General features: G+C 47.0%; 1 protein-coding gene across 1 annotated transcript; it reads left to right on the forward strand.

Moving 5' to 3' along the window:
- The first annotated feature begins 20,479 nt into the window (after positions 1–20,479).
- LOC109739505 (uncharacterized) lies at positions 20,480–23,157 on the forward strand. Its single transcript, XM_020298593.4, has 4 exons — positions 20,480–20,715; positions 20,818–20,945; positions 22,064–22,168; positions 22,252–23,157. Exons 1-4 carry the CDS (start codon positions 20,650–20,652, stop codon positions 22,763–22,765), a joined length of 813 nt encoding a protein of 270 aa, XP_020154182.3. The 5' UTR covers positions 20,480–20,649; the 3' UTR covers positions 22,766–23,157.
- Positions 23,158–25,137: the final 1,980 nt, after the last annotated feature.

Consider the following 25,137-nt stretch of genomic DNA (forward strand, 5'->3'; position numbering starts at 1 on the left):
GGCACCGGGGCCGCGCGTCGACGCCGCGCCCTTGGATGCGGCCGCCGCGGGCTCGTCGCCGATGTCGACCGCGTCGAAGTCGACAAGCACAGCGCGCGAGGGCTGCCGCCTGTGGCGCGACGTCATGGTACTGCACTGTTGGTTGGCAAGATAGACGTGGACCTGGCTACGTGTACGTGGCGCGCTCCAGCTCGATGGCAAGCTGCTGCTAGTGCTAGATTGTTGATCTAATGATCTTGTGGAGTGCCGATGAACAACGGAGGCGTGGCCTTTATAGAAGGGAGGAAGCCAGGGCCAGGGCCACCCATGCACAGGCGCTCGGCAACAACTGAAGGACCATGCATGTGCATGTGGTTTTCATGGATAAAGCTCAGCGTCCGTCCGCCGGGCTGCTCGCTCATCGCGGTGCCGCGCGTCAGTGCCCCGTGACCGATCGTACACGGACGGCGAATCCTGTTACCGAACGCAACGTCTTGCAGTGTCGGCTTCTAGCCCGGGACCGCCCGGTCGGTCCGACTAGTCTCCGGCAAAAATCATCCATAGCTCGTCTGAAAATGCATGCATGGACAAAAACCTGAGTGCATGTGCACGGTAACTCCATCGTGCGTCTCCATAGATTCTCGCGGGAGAAAGCTCCAAGAGGAAAGAAAGAGCCCGTGGGCCGTACGTGGCCATCGAGAACGTCGGGCAGAGAGATGTCATCATCGCTTCTCGGCGCCATGCATGGGCGTGCCAGGAAAATCGGCATTTGGGTGGACAGGGCGCGCAGGACCGATGGTGGCCTGCCAGCGTGCATGCATCTGCACGGTCCGTTCCTGGTCGAGCATCAGCCGTGGGATGCGGAGGCTTTGGGCACGTGGCGGCACGTCAAGCGTGCTTTGCGTTGCGTGCGCGCCGATCCATGGAAGATGGAACCAACACAGTTTTGGCGCGACTTGCGGCGCGCACAGACATCGTCCTTATCCATCGGCGGCGTACCCCCGTACTACGTGCGTACGCTGCGTCGCTGCCGAAAGATGCTGAAACGACGCCTCCCATGTGAGCGGTAGTGGCGAGAAAAGTCTCGTGTACTTTAATTTTTTTGAAAAAGATCCATATTTATTATATATAAGTTCTACAAAAGGACCTCAAAATATAGTAAAAATTACATCAAGGACTTTAGAATACCGAACGGCGATAATTCAACCCAGAGCCCAGGCTCAGATAAACCCGGTGAACAGTACCTCGATTTGAAATAGAAAAAAGTCCAAAAATCCTATTTTCTTATGGTGCAATATGCTCCTGTGCATGAGCTCCATGCAAAATTTTATGAAGTTTGGCCATTCAGGAGCTCGTGGCAAAAAAAGACAAAATCAGACGTGAATAGTGGGATTTTCAAAAGTTTCTCAAACATCCAAAATTTATCTTTTTTGCCACGAGCTCCTCGATGTCCAAAGTTCACAAAATTTTGCACGGAGTTCACGCACAAGAGCATCTTGCACCACAAAAAAAATTATATTTTTTTGATCTTTTTCTATTTCAAATCGTGGTACTGTTCATACCCGAGCTCATTTGAGCCCGGGCACCAAACCGCCGCTCTTAACGGTGATAATTCAACCTAGAGCCCAGATGAGAACAGGAACATCTCCACACTATGGGTCCTCGGTGAAGGAAATATGCCCTAGAGGCAATAATAAAGTTATTATTTATTTTCTTATTTCATAATAAATGTTTATTATTCATGCTAGAATTGTATTAACCGGAAACATAATACTTGTGTGAATACATAGACAAACAGAGTGTCACTAGTATGCCTCTACTTGACTAGCTCGTTGATCAAAGATGGTTATGTTTCCTAGCCATAGACATGAGTTGTCATTTGATTAACGGGATCACATCATTAGGAGAATGATGTGATTGACTTGACCCATTCCGTTAGTTTAGCACTCGATTGTTTAGTATGTTGCTATTGCTTTCTTCATGACTTATACATGTTCCTATGACTATAAGATTATGCAACTCCCGTTTACCGGAGGAACACTTTGTGTGCTACCAAACGTCACAACGTAACTGGGTGATTATAAAGGTGCTCTACAGGTGTCTCCGAAGGTACTTGTTGTGTTGGCGTATTTCGAGATTATGATTTGTCACTCCGATTGTCGGAGAGGTATCTCTGGGCCCTCTCGGTAATGCACATCACTTAAAGCCTTGCAAGCATTGCAACTAATGAGTTAGTTGTGGGATGATGTATTACGGAACGAGTAAAGAGACTTGCCGGTAACGAGATTGAACTAGGTATTGAGATAACGACGATCGAATCTCGGGCAAGTAACATACCGATGACAAAGGTAACAACGTATGTTGTTATGCGGTCTGACCGATAAAGATCTTCGTAGAATATGTGGGAGCCAATATGAGCATCCAGGTTCCGCTATTGGTTATTGATCGGAGACGTGTCTCGGTCATGTCTACATAGTTCTCGAACCCGTAGGGTCCGCACGCTTAACGTTTCGATGACAGTTATATTATGAGTTTATATGTTTTGATGTACCGAAGGTTGTTCGGAGTCCCGGATGTGATCACGGACATGACGAGGAGTCTCGAAATGGTCGAGACATGAAGATTGATATATTGGAAGCCTATATTTGGATATCGGAAGTGTTCCGGGTGAAATCGGGATTTTACCGGAGTACCGGGAGGTTACCGGAACCCCCGGGGGGCTTAATGGGCCATAGTGGGCCTTAGTGGAGAAGAGGAGAGGCGGCCAGGGCAGGGCCGCGCGCCCCTCCCCCTAGTCCGAATAGGACAAGGAGAGGGGGCGGCGCCCCCCTTTCCTTCCTCTCTCCCTCCTCTTTCCCCTCCACTCCTAATCCAACTAGGAAAAGGGAGGGAGTCCTACTCCCGGTGGGAGTAGGACTCCACCTAGCGCGCCCCTCCTGGCCGGTCGCACCCCCCTTGCTCCTTTATATACGGGGGCAGGGGGGCACCCTAGAGACACAACAATTGATCGTTTGATCTTTTAGCCGTGTGCGGTGCCCCCCTCCACCATAGTCCACCTCGATAATACTGTAGCGGTGCTTAGGCGAAGCCCTGCATCGGTAGAACATTATCATCGTCACCACGCCCTCGTGCTGACGAAACTCTCCCTCAACACTTGGCTGGATCGGAGTTCGAGGGACGTCATCGGGCTGAACGTGTGCTGAACTCGGAGGTACCATGCGTTCGGTACTTGATCGGTTGGATCGTGAAGACGTACGACTACATCAACCGCGTTGTGCTAACGCTTCCGCGTTCGGTCTACGAGGGTACGTGGACACACTCTCCCCTCTCGTTGCTATGCATCACCATGATCCTGTGTGTGCGTAGGATTTTTTTTGAAATTACTACGTTCCCCAACAATGGCATCAGAGACTGGTTTTATGCATTGATGTTATATGCACGAGTAGAACACAAGTGAGTTGTGGGCGATATAAGTCATACTGCTTACCAGCATGTCATACTTTGGTTCGGCGGTATTGTTGGATGAAGCGGCCCGGACCGACATTACGCGTACGCTTATGCGAGACTGGTTCTACCGATGTGCTTTGCACACAGGTGGCTGGCGGGTGTCAGTTTCTCCAACTTTAGCTGAACCGAGTGTGGCTACGCCCGGTCCTTGCGAAGGTTAAAACAGCACCAACTTGACAAACTATCGTTGTGGTTTTGATGCGTAGGTAAGAACGGTTCTTGCTAAGCCCGTAGCAGCCACGTAAAATTTGCAACAACAAAGTAGAGGACGTCTAACTTGTTTTTGCAGGGCATGTTGTGATGTGATATGGTCAAGGCATGATGCTATATTTTATTGTATGAGATGATCATGTTTTGTAACCGAGTTATCGGCAACTGGTAGGAGCCATATGGTTGTCGTTTTATTGTATGCAATGCAAACGCCCTGTAATGCTTTACTTTATCACTAAGCGGTAGCGATAGTCGTAGAAGCATAAGTTGGCGAGACGGCAACGATACTACGATGGAGATCAAGGTGTCGTGCCGGCGACGATGGTGATCATGACGGTGCTTCGAAGATGGAGATCACAAGCACAAGATGATGATGGCCATATCATATCACTTATATTGATTGCATGTGATGTTTATCTTTTATGCATCTTATCTTGCTTTGATTGACGGTAACATTATAAGATGATCTCTCACTAAATTATCAAGGTATAAGTGTTCTTCCTGAGTATGCACCATTGCGAAAGTTCTTCGTGCTAAGACACCACGTGATGATCGGGTGTGATAGGCTCTACGTTCAAATACAACGGGTGCAAAACAGTTGCACACGCGGAATACTCAGGTTAAGCTTGACGAGCCTAGCATATAACAGATATGGCCTCGGAACACGGAGACCGAAAGGTCGAGCGTGAATCATATAGTAGATATGATCAACATAGTGATGTTCACCATTGAAACTACTCCATCTCACGTGATGATCGGACATGGTTTAGTTGATTTGGATCACGTGATCACTTAGAGGATTAGAGGGATGTCTATCTAAGTGGGAGTTCTTAAGTAATATGATTAATTGAACTTTAATTTATCATGAACTTAGTCTTGGTAGTATTAGCATATCTATGTTGTAGATCAATAGCTCGCGTTGTTGCTTCCCTATGTTTTATATATGTTCCTAGAGAAAACTAAGTTGAAAGATGTTAGTAGCAATGATGCGGATTGGATCCGTGATCTGAGGTTTATCCTCATTGCTGCACAGAAGAATTATGTCCTTGATGCACCGCTAGGTGCAGACCTATTGCAGGAGCAGATGCAGACATTATGAAACGTTTGGCTAGCTCAATATGATGACTGCTTGATAGTTTAGTGCACCATGCTTAACGGCTTAGAATTGGGACTTTAAAGACGTTTTGAACGTCATGGACCACATGAGATGTTCCAGAAGTTGAAGTTAATATTTCAAGCAAATACCCGAGTTGAGAGATATGAAGTCTCCAACAAGTTCTATAGCTAAAAGATGGAGCAGAATAGCTCAAGCAGTGAGCATGTGCTCAGATTGTCTGGGTACTACAATCGCTTGAATCAAGTGGGAGTTAATCTTCCAGATAAAATAGTGATTGACAGAATTCTCTAGTCACCATCACCAAGTTAGTAGAACTTCGTGATGAACTATAATATGCAAGGGATGACGAAATTAATTCCCAAGCTCTTCATGATACTGAAATCGACGAAGGTAGAAATCAAGAAAAACATCAAGTGTTGATGGTTGACAAGACCACTAGTTTCAAGAAAAGGGGCAAAGGGAATAAGGGGAACTTCAAGAAGAACAGCAAGCAAGTTGCTGCTTAAGTGAAAAAGCCCAAGTCTGGACCTAAGCCTGAAACTGAGTGCTTCTACTGCAAAGGGACTGGTCACTGGAAGCGGAACTGCCCCAAGTATTTGGTGGATAAGAAGGATGGCAAAGTGAACAAAACTATATTTGATATACATGTTATTGATGTGTACTTTACAAGTGTTTATAGCAACCCCTCGGTATTTGATACTGGTTCAGTTGCTAAAGAGTAGTAACTTGAAACGGGAGTTGCAGAATGAACAGAGACTAGTTAAGGGTGAAGTGACGATGTGTATTGGAAGTGGTTCCAAGATTGATATGATCATCATCGCACACTCCCTATACTTTCGGGATTAGTGTTGAACCTAAAATAAATGTTATTTAGCGTTTGCGTTGAGCATGAATATGATTGGATCATGTTTATTGCAATACGGTTATTCATGTAAGCTAGAGAATAATTGTTGTTCTGTTTACATGAATAAAACCTTCTATGGTCATACACCCAATGAAAATGGTTCGTTGGATCTCGATCGTAGTAATACACATATTCATAATATTGAAGCCAAAAGATGCAAAGTTAATAATGATAGTGCAACTTATTTGTGGCACTGCCGTTTAGGTCATATTGGTGTAAAGCACATGAAGAAACTCCGTGCTGATGGACTTTTGGAATCACTTGATGCTTGCGAACCGTGCCTCATGGGCAAGATGACTAAAACGCCGTTCTCCGGAACTATGGAGAAAGCAACAGATTTGTTGGAAATCATACATACAGATGTATGTGGTCCAATGAATGTTGAGGCTCGTGGCGGATATCATTATTTTTTCTCACCTTCACAGATGATTTAAGCAGATATGGGTATATCTACTTAATGAAACATAAGTCTGAAACATTTGAAAAGTTCAAGGAATTTCAGAGTGAAGTTGAAAATCATCGTAACAAGAAAATAAAGTTTCTACGATCTGATCGTGGAAGAGAACATTTGAGTTACGAGTTTGGTCTTCAGTTAAAACAATGTGGAATAGTTTCACAAACTCATGCCACCTGGAACACCACAGCATAATGGTGTGTCAAAACGTCATAACCGTACTTTATTGGATATAGTGCAATCTATGATGTCTCTTACCGATTTACCACTATCGTTTTGGGGTTATGCATTAGAGACAGCCGCATTCACGTTAAATAGGGCACCATCAAAATCCGTTGAAACGACGCCTTATGAACTGTGGTTTGGCAAGAAACCAAAGTTGTCGTTTCTTAAAGTTTGGGGTTGTGATGCTTATGTGAAAAAGCTTCAACCTGATAAGCTCGAACCCAAATCGGAGAAATGTGTCTTCATAGGATACCCAAAGGAGACTGTTGGGTACACCTTCTATCACATATCCGAAGGCAAGACATTCGTTGCTAAGAATGGATCCTTTCTAGAGAAGGAGTTTCTCTCGAAAGAAATGAGTGGGAGGAAAGTAGAACTTGATGAGGTAATTGTGCCTGCTCCCTTATTGGAAAGTAGTTTATCACAGAAATCTGTTCATGTGACTCCTACACCAATTAGTGAGGAAGCTAATGATGATGATCATGTACTTCAGATCAAGTTACTACCAAACCTCGTAGGTAAACCAGAGTAAGATCCGCACCAGAGTGGTACGGTAATCCGGTTCTGGAGGTCATGTTACTTGACCATGACGAACCTACGAACTATGAGGAAGCGATGATGAGCCCGGATTACACGAAATGGCTTGAGGCCATGAAATCTAAGATGGGATCCATGTATGAGAACAAAGTGTGGACTTTGGTTGACTTGCCCGATGATCGGCAAGCCATAGAAAATAAATGGATCTTCAAGAGGAAGACGGACGCTGATAGTAGTGTTACTATCTACAAAGCTAGAATTGTCGCAAAAAGGTTTTCGACAAGTTCAAGGTGTTGACTACGATGAAAGTTTCTCACTCGCATCTATGCTTAAGTCGGTCTGAATTATGTTAGCAATTGCCGCATTTTATGAAATCTGGCAAATGGATAAACAAAACTTCATTCCTTAGTGGATTTATTAAAGAAGAGTTGTATATGATGCAGCCAGAAGGTTTTGTCAATCCTAAAGGTGCTAACAAAATATGCAAGCTCAAGCGATCCATTTATGGACTGGTGCAAGCATCCCGGAGTTGGAATATACGCTTTGATAAGTTGATCAAAGGATATAGTTTTATACAGACTTGCGGTGAAGCCTGTATTTACAAGAAAGTGAGTGGGAGCACTACAGCATTTCTGATAACTATGTGTGAATGACATATTGTTGATCAGAAATAATGTAGAATTATTCTGCAAAGCATAAAGGAGTGTTTGAAAGGAGTTTTTCAAAGAAAGACCTCGGTGAAGCTGCTTACATATTGAGCATCAAGATCTATAGATAGATCAAGACGCTTGATAAGTTTTTCAATGAGTACATACCTTGACAAGATTTTGAAGTAGTTCAAAATGGAACAGTCAAAGAGAGAGTTCTTACCTGTGTTACAAGGTGTGAAATTGAGTAAGACTCAAAGCCCGACCACGGCAGAAGATAGAAAGAGAATGAAAGTCATTCCCTATGCCTCAGCCATAGGTTCTATAAAATATGCCATGCTGTGTACCAGATCTATTGTATACCCTACACTGATTTTGGCAAGGGAGTACAATAGTGATCTAGGAGTAGATCACTGGACAGCGGTCAAAATTATCCTTAGTGGAATATGTTGGGAATCGTAGCATAATTTTAAAATTTTCCTACGCTCACCAAGATGCATCTATGGAGTATACTAGCAACGAGGGGAAAGGAGTGCATCTACATACCCTTGTAGATCGCGAGTGGAAGCGTTCCAATGAACGTGGATGACGGAGTCGTACTCGCCGTGATCCAAATCACCGATGACCGAGTGCCGAACGGACGGCACCTCCGCGTTCAACACACGTACGGTGCAGCGACGTCTCCTCCTTCTTGATCCAGCAAGGGGGAAGGAGAGGTTGATGGAGATCCAACAGCACGACGGCGTGGTGGTGGATGTAGCGGGTCTCCGGCAGGGCTTCGCCGAGCTTCTGCGAGAGAGAGAGAGAGGTGTTGCAGGGGAGGAGGGAGGCGCCCAAGGCTGTAGGTTGCTGCCCTCCCCCCCCCTTTATATAGGCCCCCTGGGGGGGGGGGGCGCCGGCCCTAGAGATGGGATCTCAAGGGGGGCGGCGGCCAAAGGGGGGGTGCCTTGCCCCCCAAGGCAAGTGGGAAGTCCCCCCACCCTAGGGTTCCCAACCCTAGGCGCATGGGGGGAGGCCCATGGGGGGGCGCCCAGCCCACTAGGGGCTGGTTCCCTTCCCACTTCAGCCCATGGGGCCCTCCGGGATAGGTGGCCCCACCCGGTGGACCCCCGGGACCCTTCCGGTGGTCCCGGTACAATACCGGTAACCCCCGAAACTTTCCCGGTGGCCGAAACTTGACTTCCTATATATAATTCTTCACCTCCGGACCATTCCGGAACCTCTCGTGACGTCCGGGATCTCATCCGGGACTCCGAACAACTTTCGGGTTTCCGCATACACATATCTCTACAACCCTAGCGTCACCGAACCTTAAGTGTGTAGACCCTACGGGTTCGGGAGACATGCAGACATGACCGAGACGCCTCTCCGGTCAATAACCAACAGCGGGATCTGGATATCCATGTTGGCTCCCACATGTTCCACGATGATCTCATCGGATGAACCACGGTGTCGAGGATTCAATCAATCCCGTATGCTATTCCCTTTGTCAATCGGTATGTTACTTGCCCGAGATTCGATCGTCGGTATCCCAATACCTTGTTCAATCTCGTTACCGGCAAGTCTCTTTACTCGTACCGCAATGCATGATCCCTTGACTAACGCCTTAGTCACATAGAGCTCATTATGATGATGCATTACCGAGTGGGCCCAGAGATACCTCTCCGTCACACGGAGTGACAAATCCCAGTCTCGATCCGTGCCAACCCAACAGACACTTTCCGAGATACCCGTAGTGCACCTTTATAGTCACCCAGTTACGTTGTGACGTTTGGCACACCCAAAGCACTCCTACGGTATCCGGGAGTTGCACGATCTCATGGTCTAAGGAAAAGATACTCGACATTGGAAAAGCTCTAGCAAACGAAACTACACGATCTTTTATGCTATGCTTAGGATTGGGTCTTGTCCATCACATCATTCTCCTAATGATGTGATCCCGTTATCAATGACATCCAATGTCCATAGTCAGGAAACCATGACTATCTGTTGATCAACGAGCTAGTCAACTAGAGGCTTACTAGGGACATGTTGTGGTCTATTTATTCACACATGTATTACGATTTCCGGACAATACAATTATAGCATGAATAATAGACAATTACCATGAACAAAGAAATATAATAATAACCATTTATTATTGCCTCTAGGGCATATTTCCAACAGTCTCCCACTTGCACTAGAGTCAATAATCTAGTTACATTGTGATGAATCGAACACCCATTGCGTCCTGGTGTTGATCATGTTTTGCTCTAGGGAGAGGTTTACTCAACGGATCTGCTACATTCAGGTCCGTATGTACTTTACAAATATCTATGTCTCCATTTTGAACACTTTCACGAATGGAGTTGAAGCGACGCGTGATATGCCTGGTCTTCCTGTGAAACCTGGGCTCCTTCGCAAGGGCAATGGCTCCAGTGTTGTCACAGAAGAGAGTCATCGGGCCCGACGCATTGGGAATCACCCCTAGGTCGGTAATGAACTCCTTCATCCAGACTGCTTCCTGTGCTGCCTCCGAGGCTCCCATGTACTCCGCTTCACATGTAGATCCCGCCACGACGCTTTGCTTGCAACTGCACCAGCTTACTGCTCCTCCATTCAAAATATACACGTATCCGGTTTGTGTCTTCGAGTCATCCAGATCTGTGTCGAAGCTAGCGTCGACGTAACCCTTTACGACGAGCTCTTCGTCACCTCCATAAACGAGAAACATATCCTTAGTCCTCTTCAGGTACTTCAGGATATTCTTGACCGCTGTCCAGTGTTCCATGCCGGGATTACTTTGGTACCTTCCTACCAAACTTACGGCAAGGTTTACATCAGGTCTGGTACACAGCATGGCATACATAATAGACCCTATGGCCAAGGCATAGGGGATGACACTCATCTTTTCTATATCTTCTGCCGTGGTCGGGCATTGAGCCGTGCTCAATTGCACACCTTGCAATACAGGCAAGAACCCCTTCTTGGACTGATCCATACTGAACTTCTTCAATATCTTATCAAGGTATGTACTCTGTGAAAGACCAATGAGGCGTCTTGATCTATCTCTATAGATCTTGATGCCTAATATATAAGCAGCTTCTCCAAGGTCCTTCATTGAAAAACACTTATTCAAATAGGCCTTTATACTTTCCAAGAATTCTATATCATTTCCCATCAATAGTATGTCATCCACATATAATATGAGAAATGCTACAGAGCTCCCACTCACTTTCTTGTAAACACAGGCTTCTCCATAAGTCTGTGTAAACCCAAACGCTTTGATCATCTCATCAAAGCGAATGTTCCAACTCCGAGATGCTTGCACCAGCCCATAGATTGAGCGCTGGAGCTTGCATACTTTGTTAGCATTCTTAGGATCGACAAAACCTTCCGGCTGCATCATATACAACTCTTCCTTAAGGAAGCCATTAAGGAATGCCGTTTTGACGTCCATCTGCCATATCTCATAATCATAGTATGCGGCAATTGCTAACATGATTCAGACGGACTTCAGCTTCGCTACGGGTGAGAAAGTCTCATCGTAGTCAACCCCTTGAACTTGTCGATAACCCTTAGCGACAAGTCGAGCTTTGTAGATGGTCACATACCATCCGCGTCTGTCTTCTTCTTAAAGATCCATTTGTTTTCTATGGCTCGCCGCTCATCGGGCAAGTCAGTCAAAGTCCATACTTTGTTTTCATACATGGATTCTATCTCGGATTTCATGGCTTCCAGCCATTTGTTGGAATCCGGGCCCGCCATCGCTTCTTCATAGTTCGAAGGTTCACCGTTGTCTAACAACATGATGTTCCAGGATAGGGTTGCCGTACCACTCTGGTGCGGAACGTGTCCTTGTGGACCTACGAAGTTCAGTAACTTGATCCGAAGCTTCATGATCATCATCATTAACTTCCTCCCCAGTCGGTGTAGGCACCACAGGAACATTTTCCCGCGCTGCGCTACTTTCCGGTTCGGAAGGGGTGACTATCACCTCATCAAGTTCCACTTTCCTCCCACTCAATTCTTTCGAGAGAAACTCCTTCTCCAGAAAGGACCCGTTCTTGGCAACGAAGACCTTGCCTTCGGATCTGAGGTAGAAGGTATACCCAATGGTTTCCTTAGGGTATCCTATGAAGACGCATTTTTCCGATTTGGGTTCGAGCTTTTCAGGTTGAAGTTTCTTGACATAAGCATCGCATCCCCAAACTTTTAGAAACGACAGCTTAGGTTTCTTCCCAAACCATAATTCATACGGTGTCGTCTCAAGGATTTCGACGGAGCCCTATTTAAAGTGAATGCGGCAGTCTCTAAAGCATAACCCCAAAATGAGAGCGGTAAATCAGTAAGAGACATCATAGATCGCACCATATCCAATAGAGTGCGATTACGACGTTCAGACACACCATTTCTCTGAGGTGTTCCAGGCGGCGTGAGTTGTGAAACTATTCCACATTTCCTTAAGTGTGTACCAAATTCGTGACTTAAATATTCTCCACCACGATCTGATCGTAAGAATTTTATTTTCCTGTCACGTTGATTCTCAACTTCACTCTGAAATTCCTTGAACTTTTCAAAGGTTTCAGACTTGTGTTTCATTAGGTAGACATACCCATATCTACTTAAATCATCAGTGAGAGTGAGAACATAACGACCGCGAGCCTCAACACTCATTGGACCACACACATCGGTATGTATGATTTCCAATAAGTTGGTTGCTCGCTCCATTGTTCCGGAGAACGGAGTCTTGGTCATCTTACCCATGAGACATGGTTCGCACGTGTCAAATGATTCATAATCAAGAGACTCCAAAAGTCCATCTGCATGGAGTTTCTTCATGCGCTTGACACCAATGTGACCAAGGCGGCAGTGCCACAAGTATGTGGGACTATCGTTATCAACTTTACATCTTTTGGTATTCACACTATGAACATGTGTAACATCACGTTCGAGATTCATCAAAAATAAACCATTGACCAGCGGGGCATGACCATAAAACATATCTCTCAAATAAATAGAACAACCATTATTCTCGGATTTAAATGAGTAGCCATCTCGAATTAAACGAGATCCAGATACAATGTTCATGCTCAAAGCTGGCACTAAATAACAATTATTGAGGTTTAAAACTAATCCCGTGGGTAGATGCAGAGGTAGCGTGCCGACGGCGATCACATCGACCTTGGAACCATTCCCGACGCGCATCGTCACCTCGTCCTTCGCCAGTCTCCGTTTATTCCGTAGTTCCTGTTTTGAGTTACAAATATGAGCAACCGCACCGGTATCAAATACCCAGGAGCTACTACAAGTACTGGTAAGGTACACATCAATTACATGTATATCACATATACCTTTGGTGTTGCCGGCCTTCTTCTTGTCCGCTAAGTATTTGGGGCAGTTCCGCTTCCAGTGACCACTTCCCTTGCAATAAAAGCACTCAGTTTCAGGCTTGGGTCCATTCTTTGACTTCTTCCCAGTAACTGGTTTACCGGGCGCGGCAACTCCCTTGCCGTCCTTCTTGAAGTTCTTTTTACCCTTGCCCTTCTTGAACTTAGTGGTTTTATTCACCATCAACACTTGATGTTCTTTTCTGATCTCTACCTCAGCTGATTTCAGCATTGAATATACCTCAGGAATGGTCTTTTCCATCCCCTGCATATTGTAGTTCATCACAAAGCTCTTGAAGCTTGGTGGAAGCGACTGAAGGATTCTGTCAATGACCGCGTCATCCGGGAGATTAACTCCCAGCTGAGACAAGCGGTTGTGCAACCCAGACATTCTGAGTATGTGCTCACTAACAGAACTATTCTCCTCCATTTTACAGCTGAAGAACTTGTCGGAGACTTCATATCTCTCGACCCGGGCATGAGCTTGGAAAACCATTTTCAGCTCCTCGAACATCTCATATGCTCCATGTTTCTCAAAACGCTTTTGGAGACCTGGTTCTAAGCTGTAAAGCATGCCGCACTGAACGAGGGAGTAATCATCAGCACGTTGCTGCCAAGCGTTCATAACGTCTTGGTTCTCTGGGATTGGTGCTTCACCTAGCGGTGCTTCTAAGACATAATCTTTCTTGGCTGCTATGAGGATGATCCTCAGGTTCCAGACCCAGTCCGTATAGTTGCTGCCATCATCTTTCAGCTTGGTTTTCTCTAGGAACGCGTTGAAGTTGAGGACAACGTGGGCCATTAGATCTGCAAGACATAGTGTAAAGATTTTAGACTAAGTTCATGATAATTAAGTTCATCTAATCAAATACTCAATGAACTCCCACTCAGACAGACATCCCTCTAGTCATCTAAGTGAAACATGATCCGAGTTAACTAGGCCGTGTCCGATCATCACGTGAGACGGACTAGTCAAGATCGGTGAACATCTCCATGTTGATCGTATCTTCTATACGACTCATGCTCGACCTTTCGGTCCTCCGTGTTCCGAGGCCATGTCTGTACATGCTAGGCTCGTCAAGTCAACCTAAGTGTATTGCGTGTGTTCCGAGGCCATGTCTGTACATGCTAGGCTCGTCAACACCCGTTGTATTCGAACGTTAGAATCTATCACACCCGATCATCACGTGGTGCTTCGAAACAACGAACCTTCGCAACGGTGCACAGTTAGGGTGAACACTTTCTTGAAATTATCATAAGGGATCATCTTACTTACTACCGTCGTTCTAAGCAAATAAGATGCAAAAACATGATAAACATCACATGCAATCAAATAGTGACATGATATGGCCAATATCATTATGCTCCTTTGATCTCCATCTTCGGGGCACCATGATCATCTTCGTCACCGGCATGACACCATGATCTCCATCATTGTGTCTACATGAAGTTGTCACGCCAATGGTTACTTCTACTTCTATGGCTAACGCGTTTAGCAACAAAGTAAAGTAATTTACATGGCGTTATTCAATGACACGCAGGTCATACAAAATAATAAAGACAACTCCTATGGCTCCTGCCGGTTGTCATTCTCATCGACATGCAAGTCGTGATTTCTATTACAAGAATATGATCAATCTCATACATCACATATATCATTCATCACATCTTCTGGCCATATCACATCACAAAGCACTTGCTGCAAAAACAAGTTAGACGTCCTCTAATAGTTGTTGCAAGTTTTTACGTGGCTTGTATAGGTTTCTAGCAAGAACGTTTCTTACCTACGTATGACCACAACGCGATTTGCCAATTTCTATTTACCCTTCATAAGGACCCTTTTCATCGAATCCGTTCCGACTAAAGTAGGAGAGACAGACACCCGCTAGCCACCTTATGCAACTAGTGCATGTCAGTCGGTGGAACCTGTCTCACGTAAGCGTACGTGTAAGGTCGGTCCGGGCCGCTTCATCCTACAATACCGCCGAAACAAGAAAAGACTAGTAGCGGCAAGAAGAATTGGCAAACTCAACGCCCACAACTGCTTTGTGTCCTATTCGTGCATAGTAACTACGCATAAACCTGGCTCATGATGCCACTGTTGGGAATCGTAGCATAATTTAATATTTTCCTACGCTCACCAAGATGCATCTATGGAGTATACTAGCAACGAGGGGAAAGGAGTGCATCTACATACCCTTGTAGATCGCGAGCGGAAGCGTTCCAATGAACGTGGATGACGGAGTCGTACTCGCCGTGATCCAAATCACCGATGACCGAGTGCCGAACGGACGGCACCTTCGCGTTCAACACACGTACGGTGCAGCGACGTCTCCTCCTTCTTGATCCAGCAAGGGGGAAGGAGAGGTTGATGGAGATCCAACAGCACGATGGCGTGGTGGTGGATGTAGCGGGTCTCCGGCAGGGCTTCGCCGAGCTTCTGCGAGAGAGAGAGAGAGAGGTGTTGCAGGGGAGGAGGGAGGCGCCCAAGGCTGTAGGTTGCTGCCCTCCCTCCCCCCTTTATATAGGCCCCCTGGGGGGGCGCCGGCCCTAGAGATGGGATCTCAAGGGGGGGGGGGGGGCGGCGGCCAAAGGGGGGAAGGGGGTGCCTTGCCCCCCAAGGCAAGTGGGAAGTCCCCCCACCCTAGGGTTCCCAACCCTAGGCGCATGGGGGGAGGCCCATGGGGGGGCGCCCAGCCCACTAGGGGCTGGTTCCCTTCCCACTTCAGCCCATGGGGCCCTCCGGGATAGGTGGCCCCACCCGGTGGACCCCCGGGACCCTTCCGGTGGTCCCGGTACAATACCGGTAACCCCCGAAACTTTCCCGGTGGCCGAAACTTGACTTCCTATATATAATTCTTCACCTCCGGACCATTCCGGAACCTCTCGTGACGTCCGAGATCTCATCCGGGACTCCGAACAACTTTCGGGTTTCCGCATACACATATCTCTACAACCCTAGCGTCACCGAACCTTAAGTGTGTAGACCCTACGGGTTCGGGAGACATGCAGACATGACCGAGACGCCTCTCCGGTCAATAACCAACAGCGGGATCTGGATATCAATGTTGGCTCCCACATGTTCCACGATGATCTCATCAGATGAACCACGGTGTCGAGGATTCAATCAATCTCGTATGCAATTCCCTTTGTCAATCGGTATGTTACTTGCCCGAGATTCGATCGTCGGTATCCCAATACCTTGTTCAATCTCGTTACCGGCAAGTCTCTTTACTCGTACCGCAATGCATGATCCCGTGACTAACGCCTTAGTCACATAGAGCTCATTATGATGATGCATTACCGAGTGGGCCCAGAGATACCTCTCCGTCACACGGAGTGACAAATGCCAGTCTCGATCCGTGCCAACCCAACAGACACTTTCGGAGATACCCGTAGTGCACCTTTATAGTCACCCAGTTACGTTGTGACGTTTGGCACACCCAAAGCACTCCTACGGTATCCGGGAGTTGCACGATCTCATGGTCTAAGGAAAAGATACTCGACATTGGAAAAGCTCTAGCAAACGAAACTACACGATCTTTTATGCTATGCTTAGGATTGGGTCTTGTCCATCACATCATTCTCCTAATGATGTGATCCCGTTATCAATGACATCCAATGTCCATAGTCAGGAAACCATGACTATCTGTTGATCAACGAGCTAGTCAACTAGAGGCTTACTAGGGACATGTTGTGGTCTATTTATTCACACATGTATTACGATTTCCGGACAATACAATTATAGTATGAATAATAGACAATTACCATGAACAAAGAAATATAATAATAACCATTTATTATTGCCTCTAGGGCATATTTCCAACAGAATAAGGATATGTTTCTCGATTATGGAGGTGACAAAAAGGTTCGTCGTAAAGGGTTACGTCGATGCAAGTTTTGACACTGATCCAGATGACTCTAAGTCTTCATCTGGATACATATTGAAAATGGGAGCAATTACCTAAAGTAGCTCCGTGCAGAGCATTGTAGACATAGAAATTTGCAAAATACATACAGATCTGAATATGGCAGACCCGTTGACTAAACTTCTCTCACAAGCAAAACATGATCACACCTTAGTACTCTTTGGGTGTTAATCACATAGCAATGTGAACTAGATTATTGACTCTAGTAAACCCTTTGGGTGTTGGTAACATGACGATGTGAACTATGGGTGTTAATCACATGGTGATGTGAACTATTGATGTTAAATCACATGGCGATGTGATCTAGATTATTGACTCTAGTGCAAGTGGGAGACTGAAGGAAATATGCCCTAGAGGCAATAATAAAGTTATTATTTATTTCCTTATTTCATAATAAATGTTTATTATTCATGCTAGAATTGTATTAACCGGAAACATAATACTTGTGTGAACACATAGACAAACAGAGTGTCACTAGTATGCCTCTACTTGACTAGCTCGTTGATCAAAGATGGTTATGTTTCCTAGCCATAGACATGAGTGGTCATTTGATTAACGGGATCACATCATTAGGAGAATGATGTGATTGACTTGACCCATTCCGTTAGCTTAGCACTCGATCGTTTAGTATGTTGCTATTGCTTTCTTCATGACTTATACATGTTCCTATGACTATGAGATTATGCAACTCCCGTTTACCGGAGGAACACTTTGTGTGCTACCAAACGTCACAACATAACTGGGTGATTATAAAGGTGCTCTACAGGTGTCTCCGAAGGTACTTGTTGGGTTGGCGTATTTCGAGATTAGGATTTGTCACTCCGATTATCGGAGAGGTATCTCTGGGCCCTCTCGGTAATGCACATCACTTAAAGCCTTGCAAGCATTGCAACTAATGAGTTAGTTGTGGGATGATGTATTACGGAACGAGTAAAGAGACTTTCCGGTAACGAGATTGAACTAGGTATTGAGATACCGACGATCGAATCTCGGGCAAGTAACATACCGATGACAAAGGGAACAACGTATGTTGTTATGCGGTCTGACCGATAAAGATCTTCGTAGAATATGTGGGAGCCAATATGAGCATCCAGGTTCCGCTATTGGTTATTGACCGGAGACGTGTCTCGGTCATGTCTACATAGTTCTCGAACCCGTAGGGTCCGCACGCTTAACGTTTCGATGACAGTTATATTATGAGTTTATATGTTTTGATGTACCGAAGGTTGTTCGGAGTCCCGGATGTGATCACGGACATGAAGAGGAGTCTCGAAATGGTCGATACATGAAGATTGATATATTGGAAGCCTATATTTGGATATCGGAAGTGTTCCGGGTGAAATCGGGATTTTACCGGAGTACCGGGAGGTTACCGGAACCCCCCGGGGGCTTAATGGGCCATAGTGGGCCTTAGTGGAAAAGAGGAGAGGCGGCCAGGGCAGGGCCGCGCGCCCCTCCCCCCTAGTCCGAATAGGACAAGGAGAGGGGGGCGGCGCCCCCCCCCCTTCCTTCCTCTCTCCCTCCTCTTTCCCCTCCACTCCTAATCCAACTAGGAAAAGGGAGGGAGTCCTACTCCCGGTGGGAGTAGGACTCCACCTGGCGCGCCCCTCCTGGCCGGCCGCACCACCCCCCTTGCTCCTTTATATACGGGGGCAGGGGGCACCCTAGAGACACAACAATTGATCGTTTGATCTTTTAGCCGTGTGCGGTGCCCCCCCTCCACCATAGTCCACCTCGATAATACTGTAGCGGTGCTTAGGCGAAGCCCTGCGTCGGTAGAACATCATCATCGTCACCACGCCGTCGTGCTGATGAAACTCTCCCTCAACACTCGGCTGGATCGGAGTTCGAGGGACGTCATCGGGCTGAACGTGTGCTGAACTCGGAGGTGCCGTGCGTTCGGTACTTGATCGGTCGGATCGTGAAGACGTACGACTACATCAACCGCGTTGTGCTAACGCTTCCGCTTTCGGTCTACGAGGGTACGTGGACACACTCTCCCCTCTCGTTGCTATGATTATCATGATCCTGTGTGTGCGTAGGAATTTTTTTAAAATTACTACGTTCCCCAACACTCGGCCTTATGCCAGATGAGATCCAGCAGCTCATCCTCTATGAGAATGACTTCACCGCGGTGTTCCCTCAGAGCTCGACGACCTCGGGATCCCACAGCTCCTCGGCCACTCCAACAACACGTTCAAGGGAGGCATCCAAAACCGTCTCTTCAACTGCTCGGTGATCCGTGCGCTTGGCCTCAACGTCCTCACTGACCAAAATCCCTCTTGCACCAGCTATCTTGACAAACTCCTGATATTCCTGACTTACATAGACAATCTTGATGGCAAGCTACCACCGTTCTTCGCGAAATCTCACACATCTCAAGACATTGGACCTCAGCGGCAGCAAATTGTCTGCCCTAAACTTCTCGCACCACTGGATTGTACTAATCTATGACAACCTATTCTCCAAGGCATTTCGGTTGGAGCTCGGCCAATGCAAAACCTGATCCATGAGGCAGGGAAAAAAAGATGAGGAGCACAACGTCGGCCATCAGAATCTGGTGGAGGAAAGAGAAACCGAGAAGAAGAGGAAGATAAATATGACACATGGGCCCAAGTTGTCAGTGAGGGTAGCGTGTGATCCTCTCGAGGTCGTCCTTTCCTGCTGCACCGAACGAGCATTTAGCATAAATTGACTGGGATATTCCGACATTGGAGAATATAGAGTGAGAGCTTCAGGGATTTTGAAGTCAAGGTTCAATTTAGACTGAGAGTATGAATTTAAGGTTTGCTTGAGACTTCTGATAGTGGCTGATTTTTTTTCTATAGTGGCTGATGAGCGTCGGGCTTAGAGCATCTACAGCCGTACTCCTCAAATTGATCGGACGGACGCAGGCCCACGAACCGAATAGGAAAGAGAAGAAAAAAGTTGACCCAACCGGACCCCTCGAAGCCTCCTTAAATGTCCGGGCTGGCCGGCACTCCTCATATTGGCCTCATATATGGGATGAGTATGAGTTACGACCAGACGCGACCGGTCGGTCGTCATGCGCCCGCCTCATAGCATTTGGTCCAACATCGACCACCTGTTCTCTTTGTTTATTCTTACTCTTCTTTCTCTCACTTCATATTCACCACCCACATGCCTGTGATCGGATGCATAGAAAAAATAGAAACATGGCTATGAAAATAAAATTTTAAAAGATGATCGATCACTATCCACAGGCGCACCCGAACACCTCCGCAGAGGAAGGGCCAGATTGTACGTCATGGCATGCGAAGAAGAAACCGTGCCGGGCCGAAACCCGTGTAGGCCTAGAGCCCCAGAAGAATCCAAGCGGGACTTGGTCGTCTTCGTGGCGCCGCCATCCACCACCGCGGCGGAACGACAGAACCCGACACGCACGCGTGCATGCATGGCCACCTCTTCTCGGCCCAACGACACATGGCCACCTCTTCTCAGCCCAACGACACATGGCCACCTCTTTTGTCAGCCCAGTCTCATGGGCTCCGCCCATTCGCTCCCGTCCGCGCGTTCATTGACCACCGCGGAAGCCAGCAAGCGTGGCGCCCAAGCCGCTGTCATGCCGAGCGAATAAACGGAGGGCATCTATTCTCCCCCCACCGATACCCTCCCCTCCCCACCCCCGCGTCCTCGTGACGGCCCCCCTTTCCCCTCCCCACCCCACCCCGCCCCCCCACCGAACCAAATCAAACCATCCACACAGGGGAAAGGAACCCTACCTCGCCGGGTCCCCGACCGCCGACCGACATGGCCGCCGCCGTCGCCGGTTCCTCCGCCGCATCCCTCCCGGCCCCAATCCCCCTCAACGACAAGGTGGGTGCCCGCTCGCTTCCTCCCTAGCTAGGTCTCCCGGATCGAATCTGCTCCTCCGTCGGTGTGCGATCTGATCTGGTTTGGCTTGTTTGTTCGTGGCAGGCGGCGGCCGTGGGCGGCGGGGTCGGCGGCGACCGGGCTGCGGGGGGCTGCGGGGTGTGCGCGATCTGCCTCGACAGGATCCCGCTCCAGGAGACGGCGCTCGTCAAGGGCTGCGACCACGCCTACTGGTGAGCCCCTCCCTCTCCCTGATTTCTCCCTCCCCGCCCCTCATCTCACACTGGATATCCGATTCGTGTGGCAGATTGCCGTTCCCTGCGTTTGTCTCGTAGATGATTTGGACACTTTAGTTTTCTAATGGATAGAGATTTGTAATTTCGATCGAATATTCCCCATTAGATTCGTACTTAGCTGTATCAACCGATGCCATGCCCATGAATTACAAGCACGAATTTATGCACTCCAGTACACTTTTCCTCTTATCCGCTAAAATTTGGGGAGGGTGCTATTTTATTTTGCTGCTAAAAGCTGTATTTAGCATTGCCAACCCACCCACCCTATTAAAGGTCTTCCCATTATTTATGAGCTGAGCCTAATTTCTGGGCTTTGGGTGCTTGGCATGGATTCTAGCATGTTACCCATCTTGGTTTCCATGTGCAGCTCCTTATTTGTGTCCCGATAACCATGTTTCGTATTCCAGGGTTGTTGACTGTATTTATGGTTGTGATCAGCGATGAACTGGTTCTATTTTGTAGGCTTCTGGTAATTGGTAGTGGAGTATAATATGTTCCTCATACTTGGTTTGCATGTGCAGTTGGTTGTCTATTTCCTTCCAACCAACCACGTTCCATATTCAAGAGTTGTTTAGTTGTCAACATCCCTGATGGGGTCGAGGATTTATCTGATATTATATGCTAAAATGATTCTCTTGTGAGATATGTAGATTTCTATATGTATGCATCGACATTGACCTGAAGAACCATTTGTGTTATTGTTATTTGCTTAGCACTTTATGTGGGAATTTCAGTAGTTAGTACTCCCTCCGTCCGAAAATACTTGTCATCAAAATGGATAAAAAGAGATGTATTTAGAACTAAAATACATCTAGATACATCCTCTTTTATCCATTTTGATGACAAGTATTTTCGGACGGAGGGAGTAATTCACATCTTTTTGGGCAATAGACATTGACCGTGATACATATTTCACAACTTCCTTTTGCTCTTTTATGATAATTGTTTTGTTTGTAAATGACTATCACAACTTCCTTTTGCTCTTTTATGATCAAATTGTTTTTTTTGTGAACGACTGCTCACCTATTTTGTTTGAATCCATTATGTGCATGCAGCGTCACTTGCATTCTGAGGTGGGCATCCTACAAGCAGACACCAGTATGCCCTCAATGCAAGCACCCGTTTGAGTTCCTCAGTGTGCATCGCTCTCTTGATGGCTGGTAACCCCTTTGTTTCTTCAATATGTGGGGGCACATTAATTTCAGGTAGACTTTTTGGCTTGATGCTTGTTTCTTTTCTTCAGCCTTCATGACTACATGTTCGATGAGAGCGTTTGTCTTCTTCTGAGAGCCACTTGGTTTAAGCCTCTGGTCGTAGAGGCTCACGAGGAGGCTCAGGAGGAAGAAGACATTTACCGTAGTTACCAATATGATGATGGCGATGAGGATGACCTTTATGAGGAATACATAAGCAGGTCACCGAGCATTCGAATTGGTAACAGGAGGTGGGGTGACAATGGGTACGTCAGAGGGGGCAGGAGGGAGGCCAGGCCAGTAGTGATCCCTCCTGTTGTTGATGCTGTTCCATCCAGGACTCCCAAGAAGAAAGAGGGATCAGCGTCAGGTTCAGGGTCAGGTTCAGTGTCCAAGGATGTTGCAGGGCGGCGGGCAAGAAGGGCTCAGAAGCGAGAGGCTGCCGACAAGGCGGCTGCAGAGAAGCACCTCAAGCTCCTGCAGAGGCTGGGCCGCGGGAAAACTCCCGAAGCGCCACCTGAAGCACTGGAATCACTGGAGGTTGGTCCTCCTGTGATCGAGTGATCCATCAGCCTCTGTAGATAACGCTGCTGCGGGGAACGCTGCAGCCCCTGGGAGCCCCCTCCAATAATCCTCCCGGTGCGAAGAAGAGGAAACCGGGCCTTGTATCCTGGCAACTTTGTCGCGTTGTACAGTAATTTAGCTTCGAGTCACTCGTTAGGTCGGTCATCGGAGCTGCTACCCAGTCTGCTCCAGATGCAGCAATGTGGTCGGTCGGTCGGTTTATCCCACACTGATAGTTGTTTAATTCAAAAAGGTCATGTACTCGTGTCGTATTAGGGGCACAAAAATTGCTTGCTGTGCTAATTTTCCTGGCAATGTGGCAATTGTGGTAGGTTGTTACATCCATCTACCCAAGAAGAAAATGAAATGGGGGAACGGAGTCTTACTGTGAATATACTTTGCTTACTGACTTGCGATGTTGTTGTTAGTGCTCGGTCCCTGGTTTGCACAATTTTGAATGGTCCCTAATCGTCTCTGGATGGTTTTTGTTGCTGCACAAGTTTTTCTGACGTGCTACCTGAACCTGCCCAGTAAGCTGCACAAGTTTTTCTGAAGTGCTACCTGAACCTGCCCAGTCAGCTGCATCGCAACTGGGTTCACTCCGCCGACAGGCCTATGCGAAGTACCCAACCCTTTTTTCTAGAGAACTAAAGTGACCTTTATTAATAGTGACGTTCAACGGGAGTTTTATAGTGTCACCCAATGGCGGCCGACGGTTAAGAGAGAAAATCTGGCTAGGCCGTGTGTTTCATCTTCAATGTTCCTTCGTTCATGGAGAACCAGGCATTGATCTCTCTGACTATCGCCTGATTTTACTTCACTACCATCGCAATGGGCACTCGGCGAGCTGTCCGATCTATGTTGCTTAGCGTACTATTCCTCTTTGCAACAAGGTATTGTTTTACTCTTTTGCAAGTAGAGTATTGTTTTCATGTCAAAAAAAAACAAGAGTATTGTTTTAGAAAGTGACTACTGCAAAAGGAGCCTTGTTTCAGAAACAGAACGGTGACTACTGTAACAAGAGCTTTGTTTCATAAACACGTCGATGACTATTGCAACAAGAGCTTTGTTTCAGAATCATTGGCGGCATTGCAAAGCATCTCCGCATGTGATCACTCTTTGCAAAGAGAACTCTGTTTCAGAAACATCATTGACTATTGCAACAAAAGCTTTGTTTTAGAAACATTGATGACATTACAAAGCCTCTAAACACGCAGCGCAGGGCTGGGAGCGTATCGAGCAGGAGGGCTCCCTGACATGGACACCGCCGATGGAGAGGTCGTGCGCTGGCCGCGCGCCGCTGGAGCAACGACCGAGTCACGTGGATCTCTGGCACCGTCGTTGACGTCAGGAGGTGGAATTAGATGCAGGGCGGGAGAGATGTAAGCGGCGAGGCGGTCGGCTGCCCGGTGTGAGTGGCAGGCTTGCAATGCCTTGGCCGATCTGCATCAGAAGAGAAGAAATGTGAGAGAAAGAGAGATGAGAGTCGTGGGAAGAAGACGATGCAGCTGGGCGTTGTTTCATAAATCTAGGAAGGTGGAGACGTGTGTGGGCCCCACATGGACACGTGTTGCACAACGAAGGCGGTGGAAGCGAAGTTTCTTTTCAGCCGGTCGACAACGAGTGTTTCCCTAATTTGATCCAAACATCAGAAAGTTACCAAACAATAGTTGAGATCATAGCTGCAAGAAACTACAAAATAACTCTTATAACTAACAATTACAGTGAAATTTCTGAAAATCATCTTTTTCATCGTATGATTTGCTCTTCCTGGGCTCCTCGGCTGTAACTTTCCACGAGATAACCACCCACGCCCAAGCTGGAGGCCCTAGCATGCCGAAAAGCTAAAGGCCTAGCCAATGATTTGCTAATTCGTCGAGTGCTCCTGTCTGTTACTCCCTCCGTTCCTAAATATAAGTCTTTGTAGAGATTTCACTATGGACCATATACGGATGTATATAGATGCATTTTAGAGTTAGATTCACTCATTTTGCTCCGTATGTGGTCTATAGTGGAATCTCTTCAAAGACTTATATTTAGGAACGGAGGGAGTACAAAACAGAAGATAAAGTGATGAGAGGTTACGGTTCCACAGGTCAGTCGTCACGGATTTCATCGGTTCTGCTCACCTCCAGTTGTAGTAGATGTGGTCTCAGCAGATAACCCCGACTACACCATTCAACCCGTTTCCTTGATACCGCTCCATCAGCGCGGGATAGGTCTTGGCTTGCCGCGAGATATATTCCAGTCTCGCCTTTTGCGCTTCGTGCGTGCTCGCCTCAGTGGGCCGACCCATTAGAGTGTTTTGGGAAGGTTCTATACATCGATAAAGAGCGAATTTACAACCTTTGTAGAGATTATTTTCTTCTTCT

Source organism: Aegilops tauschii, chromosome 3 (genome assembly GCF_002575655.3).
Source record: "Aegilops tauschii subsp. strangulata cultivar AL8/78 chromosome 3, Aet v6.0, whole genome shotgun sequence".
Taxonomy (NCBI): Eukaryota; Viridiplantae; Streptophyta; class Magnoliopsida; order Poales; family Poaceae; genus Aegilops; species Aegilops tauschii.